Raw genomic sequence first — 18,358 nt, 5'->3', positions numbered from 1 at the left:
CTGATACTGATGACTTTTATATATTGCCAAAATTTAAAAATATTTTCTGCAAGTTTTCAGAAATTTGCTCCTGTCATTAAATTGTCTCCAAAACTTTTCAAAGAACGAGTAGTGACTATAACCATCTGATATTTACTGTATAAAATTTATAAAAGAGCAATTGTTTTGGGTAAATGTTGTACATTGAAAGAGCCATCACTGGCAGTTCTATTCAATTTTCATTTGGATCCATGAACTGACAAAAATGAAATGTTCTGTCTGTAACTTGTGGTGTCTGTATTCATTTAATAATTGTTGACAAATTATTACAAAATAATTGTGAATAGCAAATAACAAAATTAAAATTATTTTCTCTTTTAGGTAGTCACAATTAGCAGACAATAAATATCATGATGAAAATGACTATTTCTTACTCAGTATCATGAGTTGTCAGTTATTTTATCAGCCTGGGTTTCTTTGTCATAGATGGCATTTACAAACTCAGTTTTGTACAGACACTATTTAAAACAAATCTCTGGTGAATAAAAACAGAATTTGCTAATAAAGACAAAACTATACATCAATGAATTTGCCTCTATTTCTGATTAAGTATGTTTCATGCAGTGTCCATAGCCTGAAATTTACTCCATCTTTAAAATATGTCTATTATCAAAAGAAAACTTTTGAATTGGTGTGATTGGAACTAAAATTTAACAATGGTCTTGCCAGAAAATGGAAACAATGAGAATAAATTGTCTTATCATTGAGTCGGTTGTAGAATTACATTGCAATTTGCTCGGACAAGTTATACCTTAAACTGAAATAATTAATATCATGATAGAATAAAAAATCGGTTTTTGTTTCTCATTTTGTTTTCTTATATGAAACTTGCATGTCAAAGTGGACTTTGAAGTAATCAAAATTCGACAAAAACATTTGATTTGTTAAAGTCTCAGTTGTGACATGGAGGTTAAACCTCTCCTTTCCTGAAAAGATGTTGTATGGGACAAACCAATATGCTTCCATTGTAGTCTTCTATGGGTTCATTCATCTAAATAAAATGTTTAACCATGAACTATGTGGGTACAAAAACATAAGTTAAACATTAAAAATTACCAGAAAATGTCCTGTCTGTGTTAACGGAATCGCCCCATTATTATCATTATCATTATTATTATTCTTTTTATAAATGTTATGATAGAAACCACTTATGTACTGCACAACTGTATTACCAATGTTTTGCTTGGATTAAAATTCTTTCAAGCAATTATAATAAATATGATTTTAAACAATTAAGAATTTGCATTCCTACCTTCCACTTCATTTCCTTTGATGTATTCATAGCTTTTAGAAGTCCTCAGTGAAACTGCAAGATTAATAGTGAGCAAAGCCTAAGCATTTATAATGAGTTCTTTAGAAAGTGTGCATATATATAACAGAAGATTGGTTACACACCAAGCAGTTGGAAAAGAATGGCACTGAATGTGCATGCAGTCACTGCCATTAATTTCCAATGTTTTGCACATGATCTATTAAAAAATAAAGATGGACATCTTTTTGTAATTGTAATCATAGATAATTCTCTAACTTCTAGGACTTCTTCACTGTTAAATATATCAGCCACTATATTTGAAACCTACACTATGCTACTGGCAATAATGATGACCAGCCAGGTTACAGAATGATAGTGTATTCGTCGGAAACTTGTACTGCCACCATTCTGGTTATCTATACAATTACTATGCTACAAGCTAATTCAGCCATAAATAAAGCAGATTTTATATAACTGCATGGAGTGCAGTACACATCTCTGATACAGTTTCTTGCTACCTGAAACATTTTGTATATAAATGAAATAACATAGAATTAATATCTCAACTTTGTAATGGTACAGAATTGTTCTGATGATTGCGACACATTCCAAAGTTTATTTTTATGCAAGATTTTGACAATTTATACATCTATAACAATGTCTAATATTCATGCTCAACTAGTACAAAAATATTTCTCGATAGCAATGACACCCTGATATCTACCCATTTCTGCATTAAATGTACAGCTAGAAAATTTATATCTGGAAAGGTCCTACATATGCAATAATAAAAGAAGGCTTGAAATTATCTGAAGTTCCCAAACCCAAGGGCTACCAGTAGTGAAGATTGAGCAGGACTAGTAAATTTCTAAGTCTTCTTGTTCTTCTGAATACAATGAAATTTAAGTTATAGTCTTGGTTTGTGAAAAGGTTATTAATGTTAAAAATTCTGGCAGGTCATTCTCTTTTCAAATATTATTTTACTTTGTTGACATGTGCATGTTTACTCATGATATAAATTTCAATATGCTGTAAAAACAGACTCTATTGAATCTATACATTTATAATCATACCAGGATAAGTAAATCATAAACTTTCTTAAACTGAGAAATATTTACTCATCACAAAGTATGTCAGTTAACATGAAAAAGAAAATTTGTACCCATTTAGTAAAAATTACTTTACTGTGTTTAAATTTGCTTGGTAAAAGTATTACTCATATCTACATTTAATTTATATTGTGTGCTTGACTTTTGTCTGTGACTGAGTGTAGAGTTTTGACCTACCTGACTTCTGTCATGTGTTTAAAGATATTTACTAAAAACTGAGGGCCTAATCTTATTTACAAGTTTAGTATGTTCTGAGAGCGAAATTGTTGATAATATTTTGGAATTTTCCATTAGTTTTTCTGACAATGCTATTGTGACATGCATCAAGTGGGGATATTCTTAGTCTAGCCCAAGAAACTTATTTGGGTGGTCATTTTGGGGTCAACTTATTAAAAGATCTTGAATCATTTGAACTGGCCAAAAATAAAAAAGTGACGTTTGCAAATATTGCAGATATTGTCACACTTGTCAAATGGTAGGAAAATTCAATCAGATGATACCTAAGGCTCATCTACAACATATTCCTGCATTCGATGAACCATTTAGCAGAATAATGGAAGACTGTATCAGTCCTGTACTGAAGACCAAGTCAAAAATGTAATTAAGACATGACAGAAATACAAGGGAAGGGAGTTTTCAGCCTGGTGATAAAGTTCTGGCTCTCTTGTCTATACCACTAAGTCCAATGCAGACTAAGTATTATGGTCTTTGTAAAGACAGAAAAAGGTGAATGAATAAAATTACACCATTAATACTCCTAGGATAAAAACATGTTAAAGGAGTATGTTGATAGAGATAGCAAGGTTAATCATGCAGTTTAGCTGTACCTGTCCCACTGAGGATTTTAGAAAGAAATCAGACTGTTGCAACTGAGGTGTAACCAGTTTTTGGAATTCAGAAATACTGATTAATCTGTACCAGAAACTTTTACATTTACAGCCACAAGAAAACAACTATTATTTGAATATGAGCACTTGTTTCCAGATGTTCTAACATGAACAAATAAAATCAACAATGACACTGATATTGCAGATTCCACAACTGTAAAACAGTACCATTATCAGATCAATCCCCTCAAACATAAATGTAAACAACATAATATAAAGCTCATATTTCTCTTTGGGTATAGATAAATAATTAATGGTGGTAATCATGTTTTTTTAAATCTGAGTCTCGAACATCTGGCTTTTTATTTGGAAAATCCTAAACATGTTGACAACTTTAAATGTTTAGAAAGGAACTGACCTATGTCCTGGATCTAACATTGTGTCTTTGCTTTTTATATCATCATTGTTTACATGATAAACTACTCATTCCTATCTTAACATCCCATGTGGAATCAGTTTTATTGTTATATTAAGTTTTTAAATTGAATTCATTTATTTATTCAAGTTATGATTCACAGGAATCACAAAAACTGCTAAATAATATTCTTGGACATTAATTTGGAATTACAGTGAATTCAGACAAGGACATTTTGGATTATTTTCCTGTAATACATCAAAAGACTTTTAACACAATCCATGCTCCAGGCCAAAGGCACAACAGTACATTCAAGAATACAGGCACATCAACACATTTCAATATTGGAACACCAATGGAATTCAACTGGAACTCTATTCATCTGTACCTGAGATCGAACTTTATGGATCATTTGGGATTTAATTCACAATAGTGTAAGTTCTTTTTAAATTTTCATTTTGTATTCAAGGGAAATAAATTATTTACTGAAGTTTACAAAACTTGTTCATTTTCACTCTTTTATGTTTATTAATTTAAGACAACATAGTCATAACACTTACTGTCTTTTACTTAGCACTGCTTCTAATTACTAATGAGTATTCAGCCATTCAACAAACTTCATCTATTTTGATTTTACCCACTTTAAGTAAATGAATTATATCTTTTTAAATTGCTAGTAAAAATATTTTTAGTGCAATCATGAAGACATCTGAAATCAAAGATATTAACATACAAAAACACAAAAAAATATAATTATCAGAGTAAAAATGGAACAAAAGTTAGAACTACAGTACCTTCTGTTGAATTTTTCCTATCCAGTGTCATGGTTGTGTGATAACTGGTTTCTGAAAGAAAGTTAGTATTCTACAGACTTTTGACTTCAATCAATGAATGTAATCCTTCTAAGACTGCAAACTATAGCCAAAACTATCTGATAAAGTGCAGACATTTCACGTTTTACTTAAAAGATGCTCCCCTATCAATCTAATCCCTATACAACCAATGGTTCAAAGTAATCAAATATTCCATCTCACCTGATTCATCATTTCTTCTGGATTATGGCTAAGACTTCAAGAACGACCATTTTATAGGGGAAAAAAATGAAATTTATCAACTGATAAATAAAAGAAAACACTTTATTCTCAGAAAATATTTTGCTTAATTATATTTACAAACAAACACATACTAATTCTCTCTCTCTCTCAGCATAAGGGAGACAGAACAGATCACTTATTTTGTCTATCATTAAATGTTTGTTGATCCTGAACAGTAGTTTAAAAAAATTACCTTCTGGAATCTCTTTTTGGTCAGTTGACTTGGTTGTAGAATAGTTGATTGCTGGAAAAGAAAGTAAGTGCTGTATGGACTACATATGTTTTTTCATAGATACATACTACTACTCTGTCTCTATTTTTAAAACTGTAGCCAGAAAATGGCAAAATCAAAAACATTTCAAACCTAATTTGAAACAACCCACATAAATGCACACAAAAGCATGCGCAGGTATCTTCACAACATATGATTCACCTGTCCAAACCATAATCATTATTGTTCTTCTGATTATTGATTCTAATCGAAACCAAGGATATATCGACTGTGAAACTCCTGAATTGATTGTGTGTAAAGGGAGACTACTTCTTTTTAGCTGCATGCAAAATACAAAGGTTGGCGTGTGTGTGTATGTGTTTGTGTGCATGTGTGTGATTTGGATTTTTACATAGCTTTAACAATTTTTCAGTCATACTGCTATGATGTCTGCAGTGTGGCAGTTTATTGTGATGTCTAGCACTTGGGCATCAATCATGCCACAGACTTGTAGCATGGTGTCCCACCCAGTCACATTATCCTGACACCAAACCAACCAGTCTCAACACTAACCTCTTAATGCTAATTGTCTAGCGATGCAGCTGTTAATATCATTTTTATAAGTTTTTGGTATGACTCGGTCAGGGTTCAAACACACAACCTCCAGCATCCAAGGTGGATGTTTTCACCACTGGGCCACCGGAGCGGTCCACAAAGGTTAGTAAAATTCCTGTGTAAATGGTAAGCTAAAGAGGGCCTCCAATTCACTAAAGTTAAATTGAATTATTTATTCCCTTCACAACTTACAAATATAAAACCATACTATATTTTGTAACAAAGGAACATATACAGTAGTTATGATTACATGATTAAGCTGTTAAATTGTTGAGTTAACAAATTTAAATGACTTTTGATGATTTCTTTCAGTTTTAATGTAAAATCCTTTGCAGTATTTGCAAATAATGACAAACAAGAAACCATTTACTTCTGTACTTTAAATTATAGACACATACAAATGAAAAGATTTTTAGGAGTTGCGACAGTATTTCAATTACATAAGACTCATCAGCCATAAAAAGTCGCTTTCATTTAACAAAGTTGAATAACAAAACTTACACAACAAGATAGAAAATTTTTTAATACTTTTATCAGGTTAAAGTGACATGTCATTAAAAGAGATCAATCCTGTACATTTAATAACATTCTGAAGTCTTGAACAATGGTATGACTGTATAACAAAAATTAATAGTAACCAATTATAATCGATTATCAGTTGGTTAAGTGGAACCAATTATCGACTATGAAATTCTGACCTATTCCCATCACTAATAGTCATTGCTGATGTTACTGTTAACTAACCTCATCTTTACAACTGCATCTATAATGATTAGAAGATTAATTCAAAACTGAATATGAATCTTTTGGACCCTATCAATAGTTTGTGAATTTCTGAAAGCTTGAAAAAAGTATATGACTAGTTCTATATTCAGCTAACTACTTATAACTATATGTAATTACAACAATGTAATCTAGTTACTCCAATAAGTTAAACTTAATTGCAATATATAGCAACTGCTGTACTTATGTTGTTCTTTTGACAGACAACAGGCAATGCATGATGGTTGCAGGGCTATACCATATAGCCACTGCCCTTATGACAAGATGAGCTAAAAATAGGAACAACTCTTACTGTTTAGTCATGATACAAATACATGCCAAGTTCATAAATAATATATCTGAGGATTCATGTGATATTAAGTAAGCAAACACAGTGTACAAATGAGACATTCTGACACCAGTATAGATCTCCAAACTTCATTTCATGGGGTATACATATTTGTAGTAGTTTCAACCCATTTCAAATGAACTCATTGCTTGGTCAATCAACTGCTGCACACATATTTCAATAGACTGCTACATGTACAATTCAAACACCAGTTAGATGTAAGTCATTTCACCATCACGTGACTGAAAAAGAGCTTGTACTACCAAGTCAAGTTTCATAATATATGAGTCTCACTTTAATCAGTGCAAAATATTTCAAAATAAAAACGTAGTTGGGGAGGGGGGTAAAACTAATTTTACTAATTTTTGCAATACATATCCATACCTGTTTTCCTGCATTATTTTTATCGCCAAAAATAAATGCACCATCCGTTTGATGTGGATACATTCTCCCTTGGAGTGAAGAATTGTCAGTATGGCACAAATTCTTGTGCAACTTGCCTTGTCCTTTGTATGTTATGTGCAAAACAAGTACAGATAGCTCACCTTTTTCACAGGCAACTATTACATCAGGACATCAGAGCGGGGTGAGATGAGGGCATTTGATAATAGCCATGGGTAAGTATTGCATAACTAAAATTAATTTTATCCCCCCAAAACTATATTGGAATAGCAGCAATAGCTTACCCATGACTATTGTTAAGCTGAATTTGTCATTAAGGAGGGTTGGCTGATGCTTTGTTACTGATCAAACAACAGAGTAAATGGAAAGTACTCACCTTTGGTGGAGAGGACAATGTTATGGAATGTTAAAATTTCTGGGGGTTTCATGGTGTACCGTAATGATGGGACCCAGAGAAAATATGACTGTACTTTGCTGTGATAATGAGCAGAGATAAAAAGAGGAAAAAGGTAGTATGGGAACACTAAAATGCTGCCTTCGTGGTGTCCTCCGAGGAGGAGTGATTAAGGGAGGCCCAGGAGGCAGCGACGGCTCAAACCTCATGGGCTTTAAGTTTCATAAAGGAAAAATCTCTTTTGAGTGTGGTGACAATCCATCATGTAATAGCGGTAGCTGAAATGTCTACAGAACCCTTGAAAGTCTTCCTACCCATTCATTTTCCTTTGGATGCCATAACATAGAAATGGAGCGCTCTCACTGACATAAAAGTCTATCTGTGTCATCCACAGCAGGTTCAACTGAGACCGGGGATTTATACTGAATAAATAAGGCATGAATCTCACTTTGTTGTCAAGCTGAGGTGAGGACAAGTAGAAACACAGTCTTGAGAATGAGGTCCTGAAAAGAAGTCTCACTCAATAGTTCACAAGGGGGTTTTGGTTGACAACCATAAAACACAAGAAAGATTCCATCCAGACATAAAAGAGTGCTACACAGGTGACTGCAGTTCAAAATACTTCATAAGATTCAAGGCAAGGTGTGAATCAAAAGCCAATTACTCGAGAGAATTTAAGGGTTCATGAAATGGTCATAATATAGCCAGTGATAGTTGATACAGAGCGTATTTTGTTCTCAAAGAGAAACAACAGGAAATCAGCAAGAGAAGTTAAAGAGGGACAGCTAGGTTCAACACCTACTGCACTAATCAAAGACAATTCTCCAATTGCCATCATAGACCTTGGATGTTGAAGCACTCCTGGTCTGTATGATGCAACTGGCAACTCAGCCCAAAAATTTGTTCTGGCAGAGAGATTGCTTGAGATGAGCCATGTGTGGAGGTGGAGAATTTGTTGGCTGTAATGGAAGAGGGATCCCCAGTGTTGTGACAAAAAATCCCTAATGCGAGGAAGAGACCAAGGTCGATTGATCAACAGGTCTAGAAGATTGCTGAACCACAAGCATTGAGGCCACAGAGGGGGAATGAAAATGATCTGAGCAGGGGAATTTCTGACTTTTTGCAGAATCTGAGGAAGCAGTAAGAAGGGTGGAAAGGCATAAGTGAACAGTCGATACCAATTGGAGACGGAAAGCATCTACTGCCAATGCTCCTTGAATCAAGAATGTAAAATGAAAGTTTGTTGTTGAGCCTGGTTGCAAATAGATCCACCAGGGGTCTTCCCCACAGCAAGAAATGGGACTTTGTAACAGAGCACTGTTGAGTCCATTCTGTGAGGACATCTAGTTCTGGAGAGAACGTCAAAACGATCTTCTTGTCTGAAATATGCTGAACTCATGTTCTCTGAGATGGCCCAACGAACGTGGTTCCAGACTTCCATGCAATGAAATTGAGCATGTGTACCTCCATGACATCAGAGATAAGCTTCCGATCTAAGAGGAGAGGTTGACTATAATGAGAAACTTTCCACTTTTCTTGGTTACCAGGAAGATACAGGAATAGAAAGCTGGTGATTAATCGTTCAGAACCATCTCAACCACCCCTTTCTGTAAAAGGGTGTGCACTTCCTCCCTCAGTTTCACTAGATTTAATTGGTGAAGAAAGATGGGGTCATTGATAGAGGACTCGAGATAGTTCCCAAAATTGGTGTCGGTATCCCTCATTCACTACTGGAAAAACCTAACCAGTGTCAGTGATGCTTGACCAGGCCTAAGAAGAGGCGCCGGCAAGCACTGACGAGAATGCATGGGAGAGGGATGGGTGAGAGGAGAGGGCTCAAGTCCCTAGGGCTGTCCCCCACCCTATCTTTTCGGAAAAAAGAACAACAATGTGAAAACCATCTCATTCCTATCCAGATACATCAGTCACATCTACACTTTGGTTTCTGGGAACCAAACAGATGAGGAGGAGGTCCATTTTGAGGTTGCATATTGGACAAGGTGTTGTCATTCCTTGCATACTTATGGTACCTAGATATAAAATGTTTTAGGTAATAAGTGCATCTGACCCCTGCAGGTGTACACAAAGTAACCCCAAGTCCCTAATGAAACAAAAAAATGGAGGGAAAATGTTACCAAAATGATCTGGAAAAACAAATGGATAATAAAACACCATTTGAAATAAATTATTATAGAGGCCAGACCACATTTGCAGTTAAAAAACACTGCTACTGGCAAATTTTCTCTGACGTTTAGCACACGTCTGACCACATCAACGTCTTTGAAAAAGATTATCTATCTGTGCTTGTTTTGCACATAACATACCAAGGACAATGTGAGTTGCATGCGGAATTGCATCATACTGACAATTCTTCACTCTTAATGGAGGATTACACACATCAAATTGACAGTGATTTTTCTGCATGAAAAATAATGCTTAACAATACCTATAGGCAAGCTACTAATCTGCTATTAAAATCAAAAGTTTCAAAGAATGAGATAATTATGCAAGTAACTAAGCAAAGGATTATTCTTCATTTTTTCAAGGGTTCAATGCCCACATACATACATTCCAATGCAAACAGAGATAAAGGTTTACATCAGTGGTACAAAGGAAGATTTGTTGTTTCAATTAATTCTTTTTTCTTCAGGTACTCCGTAGAACAATATTCCCCAAAAATATCTGATTTTTCAATTCTCCAAGCTGAGCTGTGAGGTGGAGACAATGGACAGGATTCAACCAATAGTAAGAATCATGAAAAAAAATTATGTAATTATTCCTTGGTGCAATATTTGTATATTGAAATCATAGAATGCATTAACTGCCAGAGAGGCAAGTAAAAAGGACTGGTGGATTAAAAATAATATGAGAAATACAAGAAACAATAAAATAGTAAAAAGCAAAATATAAGATTTACCTAAACAATTTTTTAAGCACAATGCATCACGCTGGCACTTCTGCATCCGATCTTGTTCAGTCATTACTCCTGTAAAATAGGCAATAATTAATCGCATTTTTTATCAAAATAAATACAGCCTTTCCAACCATAAAAAGGCAATTTTTATGTCGGTCATGCTAGACTAATTTTCAGTAAGGATTCATGAACTGATACTGTTGACAAGAAAACGTGTGTTTAAACTGTTTAGAAGTGTAATCTGATTCTTCAAAGGCAGCATTAGTCTAAAACAAATAGTAAAGTACACTTTGACCCAAATATCCTTCAGATCCAGAACTTATACAGGTCAATTACGTCTTGCTATGTCTCTCAATTTAACAAAATGTTCGTAGGGGAATTGTTTTGCTTTTAAATTCTTGTAACAGCCACAATCACCTCTCCCCACTGTTAGCAATACTCATTATAAACCTCTTGCTTCCTACTTACACTTGAAATGAGTCACATGACCAAATCAACCAAACTTCAAGTGAATGAATGAGCAAAAGTTGCGTATTATTGGTTGCTGGATCTGATGGACAGCTGAATGTAATTATATAGTTATTTAAAATGTATACTGATATGTTGCCCCAATTTCACAATTTAATAAATATGTGAGATCCGACCCAAACCATCCATCAGTATCAATACAGATTGGGGGGGGTAAGGGATTTTATTGGACTAGCGCAAGACCACCTCATTAATATGTGTAGTTGTTGCTCCTACTAGAAGCCATCTGACAGCTTGATCATAAAAACTAATATGACAAGTCTGATCAAAATCTTATCAGAAATATAATCACTAACATGTTCACAAACTCAACCAATCAGATGCAAAGCCACTTCAGTAATGAGTGGATGTTGCTCGCAACTGAAATAATCGAGATCTTGATGATGCAAGTTTACATTTCAAGTTTTAATCGAAAATGAATCAGAATATGGCCTGACAACTCAAAAGCGTAACTAATCAGATGCTGGATCACTTCATTATTACATACAGATATCAGTCATAATCAGACTCATCTTAATATAATTACATATAGATATCAGTCATAATCAGATTCATCTTAATATAATTATTACATACAGATATCAGTCATAATCAGACTCATCTTAATATAATTATTACATACAGATATCAGTCTTAATCAGACTCATCTTAATATAATTATTACATAGAGATATCAGTCATAATCAGACTCATCTTAATATAATTATTACATATAGATATCAGTCTTAATCAGACTCATCTTAATATAATTATTACATATAGATATCAGTCTTAATCAGACTCATCTTAATATAATTACATATAGATATCAGTCATAATCAGATTCATCTTAATATAATTATTACATATAGATATCAGTCATAATCAGACTCATCTTAATATAATTATTACATACAGATATCAGTCATAATCAGACTAATCTGCGGTCTTAATATAATTCTGCATAACCTGATCAGAAATAAAGCCCTGAGAATGTTAACAAACAAGTGTGGATTCACTCAATGTACCATGCACAATGGATGAAGGACCACTCCATAAACCCATCTGACCTCCACGTTTAACATTTCTCAACGTGACCATGATCTAAAAATGAATCTTAAGGTTTCTTTATTACCCTAAGTGCTAGACAACATATAACCTAAAAGTAAATCTGCAAAACATATTTTCTTAAATAACAATGACAATGACATGACTTGATCCCAAAATCAACATGTCTTTTCCATACCTTTAGCACATGCCCTCCACAAAATTGCATATGAGTTAATTTAGCAAAGCTTGATTATTTGCTCCACTAGAGACTAGAGGAACAAAACAATGGGTTGAGTTAAACTGCACAGTAGACAAGAGTATGCTATTTCTGGTAGAAGGTGTTGCATGCACCAAAATGCATCCCCATACAAACCTTTACGACACTACTGCAAAGACTGCAGGAGGCATTATCTTTAATGAAAGCCTAAGAACTGGCAGAAGATGGATGTACCGAATGACACTGTTGAACAGTAAAGGATGAAAGCTAACAATGAAATGCATCAAATACCCAGTGTATAAAGCAATGATAATATTGAAGTTCAGGCAGGCAATTGACATCAATTGTTAATGTTATGATCTTGCTTCAAGGTGTGAAAAATAACAATTTGGATCTGTTTTTAGACATACTCCTATTTCCTTTTTATCCTGATTGAAGAAATAAAATAAAAAGTTCATCCTGAGATCAAAATGAAATGTAAAATGGATGTCTTTTTTAATGTACTATGAATCTATGCATGTATATGTACCACATATGTACCATATATGTACTGCATATGGCTGGATGAATAGATGAATAAATAAATTCAAAAAACTCACCTGACACATTTAATTCCACTGTAAGTTTGCCACATTTAATGTAATACTTTGCAGCCTCACTTTCATTCACTTTCAAAATCCTTATATTTCCAAATCTATCCCTGTCAATCCTCCCACGATATTCTGGATTCACGAACACATCTTCAGTGGTACAAATACCCAATTTCCACGTGGCAATTAATATATGATCCTTGTCACCATTGATATACAAGGATACATCCATGCAGTTACTTATGTCTGAATAGGAAAGCAACTGAATCCATTCCTTTTTATTTCCTACAAAAAAAAAGACATTTAGTCAATTACTATCATTCATTTTGATATTGTACTAATACTTAAAATAAGACAATTATTCAAGAATTTAAACAAATGGCATTTTGCCCACATGGAGAATATCATATGAAGAATCAAGAGACTGATGCTCTGCTATCTGAAAAGAATTTCTTCAGGAATTCAAGACAAGTTTATTTCGTCTTTCTAACTGTTGAGTGATGAAACCATTGTAAGATTGGCACCATTTTCGTTTAGAATAAATTCAACAACAATAAAAGACTTTTGGTGAAAACCCACGCCAATATAAACATCCATTCAGGAAAATTAGTGACAAATGATTTCAATATGTTCATTGTGGCAGCCATAATGTGTCTGTAGGACACCATTTTTCCTTACAACCAACTAGACATCACAAGAAATTGGTTGGTGAAAATTCTATATTGACACGACCATCATTTCTTGGAGGAGAGGTAATCAGATTTTCAAGATGGCCACCATAATGGATGTCAGAGCAGCATCATTCCTCCAAATATTCCCACCCCATTTTTCATATCTGGACATTAGGTTGGGGTGTGGGGTCATTGCAATTGCATATCAAAAATTTTGAATTTGCCGCCACCGTTTGGTAGTAACATATGGTAGTCGCTTACCAGCAGGCCTAGAAAATTTAAACTCGACTCATACCTGCAAGAAACCAATTGGAAAATGATTATTTTTTCAGAAATGGCAATTTTTATAATTGTTATGTTGTTAATCTGCTGACAGACAAGACAAAACTACAGCTTAGATGAAATCTCACCCAGTGCTCACCATTTACATTAATAGTCTATTGCTTCACAAATCTCAAATGAAGGCATCAGAAGTCCAACAGTCACGCGATATCAATAACAAACTTGTTTGTAATGTTATTGAACAGAAATTCAATTATATTAAATGAAAGTCAGATATTTTTTGTGAAACACCAGCAATCTGGCCAATCTGATTTATCAATCAGAGAGCACATGTCAATGTGGTAGTCATGTGATACAATAAAACTCCAGAAGTTGTTCTCGGAATATTTAAATATGGAGAATTTTGTGTTCTTTCGTTTTTATATTTTTATTAAAACCAGTATATGGCTTTCATTCAATATTTTTTTCTCTACATTTGAAATTGTGGGTTGTTAGATTTGTGTACTCATGCGACTAGCAATGCAAATCACGACTACCAGGTCACATCTCATCAACGACGTAGTTTTATCTTGTCTTTCAGCAGATTAAAGATATAACAATTTTAATACTCACAATTTCTGAGAAAATAAGTAATTTTCATAGCGATTTCATGCAAGTATCACTCAATCTAACAATGTTTAATGTTTGCTACACCATCCAGTAAGCGGCTATGCTTTGCCACCACCATGATGGCCTCTTGTGGCGCTTGACTGGTTTTCATACCTTCCATGTAAGAAAGACATGGATATCAAGCTGAGTTTGAAAATAAAAGTCTACTAGATGAATCTAACACACTGGGCATTTTTACTGATTCAGCATATATGTTTATTGCAAGCAACCAAATGATCCATACTGCATCCTCCGAATATTCTAGTTAGAACTCGATAAATTTAACTCAAGATCAGTTTAGTTATGACTCAATTATGTCACTGTTTCGGGCATCAAGTGGTGGCAGAAAATTCCCAGGTTTACCCTGACTTTCATCAATATTTGCGAAATTCAAAGACTTTGCACAGTTGGAAATTTTTTAAAAATTTCTCCTGACTTTTTCCCAATTTTCCAGTAGTGTGGGAACCCTGAATAATAATAATAATAATAATAATAATAATAATTAAAAAGCACCAAATCTTTAGAAAAAGTTCAAAGCACTGAATAATATCAAACATAAGAACATAAGAACCATTTCCAAACAGACAACATTAAAGCACATTAAAATATCCCACAAAACAACATAAACAGGTGAATTATTACACAAGGATAACATGAAACAGTTGTACACAAAACCTGCAAAATCACAAAATGAGTTTACAATAGTTTCAATCAAAACATGCGGACAAATGGAGGAAAGTAAATTTTATTCTTGTGGAAAAGATGTGCCTTGAGAGCACGTTTGAATGTGAACATGGTCTCTCTGTGTCTGAGTCGAGAGTGTGTTCATCCCATGTAACTGGTCCCTGATATGCAAATGAATGTTGTCCATAAGACTACGTTTCTTCCTTAGAAATACTAAGAATACATGTCAGATGTTGAGCACAGGAGTGTACACATGGCTAAAATCAGGTAGGTTTCAGAAAAGAAGCAGTCAATGACATGTAACAAAAAAAGGATATTCTGTGTTTGATTCTTCTGCATACAGTGGACTTGGTAAAGAAGCAGTGATCAGTTCTTGGTGCTCTAAGAATGATCCTAGCTACTGTCTTTTGGACCTTTTGATGTTTCTGCGAAAAAACAGAGTGGCAAACCAGAAAGAAGACTGTTGCAATAGTGATGTCTAGAGAGTACTAACGAACACAAAGGTTGTTGTGGCATCAATTGTGACAAGACTGTGGATAATGCTGATGCATCTCAGCTGCAGGTATACTGCTGTGCAGGTGTTCAGGACATGCTAGTGCAGTGAGACAGAGCTATCAAAAGCAACACCTAGATTTCCAAGTATGTGTCTAGATTTAATTGAAAATGCCACTGAAATTGCTGAAGAGATTAAATAAATTTAGGTGAGATACTACTGAAGACAGAACTGCTTTTTCTAATAATTTTGTTATGAATGAAAGGATGGAGACAGGGAGATAGTCTTTTGAGTTGTTTTGTAAATTTATGTCCATCAGTAATGTCGACCAGCACCTCCATGCACTAGAGTTGCCAATGACATACCTGCCAAGACATGATGGTGATTTGTACATATTCATCCTTCCACACTGGAGAAATATTGTGAAGCAAACAAGGAGGGGATTAAGTCCCCCATGACAAAGCAAGGAGAATAAAAAATCACACAAGCTGTACTGTACTCTAGCACTAGAACAATGAATGGGGACACAATTAACTGAACAACCAAGTGCGAGGCAAGGCTTAAAAAAAACAAAAAAATAACATAAATTTACAAAAGAACACAAATAACAAAAATAACAATCAAATTTAGCAAGCACTGAGGAAACTAAAACTCAGTTTTAAAAACAACGTTAAGTGGTAAGACATGAATATATTTGGTCTCACAAATGAAGGCAAATTTAAATGAGCAACACAGCATTAGTGTAATGCATACCATCATCCAAGCAACAATAACAAGGGAAAATTATTCCATATGCTAGCTGAGATACAAGAGACAAATTGGAATCTTGTCCCTTTCAAGTCTGTCCTTTGTATACTAACTGGAGGTGGGACTAATTAAGCATGGATGGGGGTATATAATTCCCAGAAAGGAAAGCAGTGAAACAGAACCTGGTTATTTATTACTGCTATTACAACCATTTTTTTCCTTCAAATGCAGTAACCTTGACCTTGAATCTTCCAATCACAAATCATTTGAACAGAAAATTTATATGGTTCTTCCTTACCACATGTGCAAAGTATCCAAAAAGTTTGGTAACTGTAGATGGTTTACAACTCAAGTTATTATGCAGAAAACATTTTCCTTGTTTCAGCATGTGACCTTGACATTTTACCAAATAATCAATAGGGCTCTTAATTACCCCAAGTGCAATCCATGCACTCAGTTCAGATACTGCATGTGGTGTAAAATTAGACTTATTGTGCTGAATCCATTTTTCTTCTTTCAGTTACAGTGACCCTGACCTTTGGACTCTGACATCAAAAGGGTTCCCCCTTACTCCAAATGCAAGCCAGCCACAAAATTTTTTAATTGTTGATAGTAGACATCTCAAGTTATTGTGCAGAAATTAAAACAGTAAAAGATGGGCAGTATTATAATACAATGTGCTAACCCTTATGCATCTTCATTGTTCAAATATTATCCATAGAACCAGATGCATATTGCAAATATTCATGCAAAAGGAATTGTGAAATTAAGTCCTTTTAACAATCATGCTATAAATTCAGCAAGTAAGCATGCAAAACATGCAAATTAGGATATAAATAACAGTATTTGTCCAAGAAAATCAGGACGTAATATGCTCGGTCTGATTATATCATACAAAAAAATACAAGGAATCGCAGGTGGAACAATACTAATGTATTCAGAGAATCAGTAGCATTTTGCAAAATATTCTTCAAAAGGAATTGAGGAATCTACTTTCTTTTCTTGAATTTTATTTTAAAAATCATGTTGTAATTAAGCCAGTAAACATGCAAAACCCAGAAACTAGAATACAAAAAAACCATTATAACATACCTGCAGTAACTGTTCCAAATGAAGTTATAAAAATAAAGCAGCACACCACAACTGATCTAAAATGTAAAACATACATACATGTACATACATACATAAATGAAAAGTATTTCTTAACAAAATTTTACTCCTTGAGCACAGGACTGTATGTTTCCCATATTTGTTTGTCAAATGTCCTCCAAATCTTGACCATGTGCACTTTGACCCAGTTCATTTATATTGTATTGTTTAAGCAAAAAGCACAGAATCCCCATAATGCATGTCCATTTTCCAAATACAAGTAAATTAATTACACACCTTTACTTGTACATGCTCAGTTCCATGCTGAGATACATGACCTGTCAGTGAACACACTGGCCTGAATAAAAAGAAATACTATATTTACTATATTATCTTTTTTTTAGAAATGATGCTATGGAACAATAATCTAACTTGTCGCTTAACAATATCAACACATGGTTATTTATGGCATTAATGCCATGAATGGTTATGAGATTAAGTGATGAAAAACTGGTACCCTGATTTTATTTCAAGAAATCAGATTTGTCTGCATAACAGTAGAAACAAAGAACTATTCTGTTCACAAATACCAGCCCAGAGGGATAAGAACAATTCATGAATACTAGCCAGTTATTTGAGCACGGAACAAGACATATCTTTCAATAATTTAAATGTCCACTGAATAATATGCAGACAACTTTAAATAGGATACACAGTGATGAAATATTTGAAACAGTTCGGACTTTCTCATATTTTTATGGACAAAATATTATTTCAACAGATATACAGTTAAAAGTTCGAAAGATTACAAAATTCACATCCAAATAATAGATATGCAAAGTTAGAAACTGAAAAGTTATGAATAGAGAACTATCATAATTATTATTATTCCAGTTAAAAGAAGAGTCTCGGATTCTGCGAATGTGGGTATGTGAGAAAGCTTGCCAGTAATTTCTCGTGGGTCAGTGGTTCTATCCGTGGTTTTCCTGGGCTCTTC

General features: G+C 34.0%; 1 protein-coding gene across 1 annotated transcript in view; it reads right to left on the bottom strand.

Moving 5' to 3' along the window:
• The window catches only part of LOC149771939 (uncharacterized), a 62,650-nt gene that overhangs the window by 31,188 nt on the left and 13,104 nt on the right, over positions 1-18,358 (bottom strand). The window contains exons 2-7 of the mRNA XM_089948066.1: positions 17,365-17,420; positions 12,757-13,032; positions 10,387-10,455; positions 4,930-4,980; positions 4,437-4,487; positions 1,292-1,345 (exon numbers count right to left, since the gene is read on the bottom strand). Coding sequence (XP_089804192.1) covers positions 1,292-1,345; positions 4,437-4,487; positions 4,930-4,980; positions 10,387-10,455; positions 12,757-13,032; positions 17,365-17,420 — 557 coding nt within the window. The remainder of the gene's footprint in view (positions 1-1,291; positions 1,346-4,436; positions 4,488-4,929; positions 4,981-10,386; positions 10,456-12,756; positions 13,033-17,364; positions 17,421-18,358) is intronic.

Source organism: Sinohyriopsis cumingii, unplaced genomic scaffold (assembly GCF_028554795.1).
Source record: "Sinohyriopsis cumingii isolate HCF-2022 unplaced genomic scaffold, ASM2855479v2 utg001564l, whole genome shotgun sequence".
Classification (NCBI taxonomy): domain Eukaryota; kingdom Metazoa; phylum Mollusca; class Bivalvia; order Unionida; family Unionidae; genus Sinohyriopsis; species Sinohyriopsis cumingii.
This window is presented reverse-complemented; position numbering and strand designations above follow the sequence as displayed.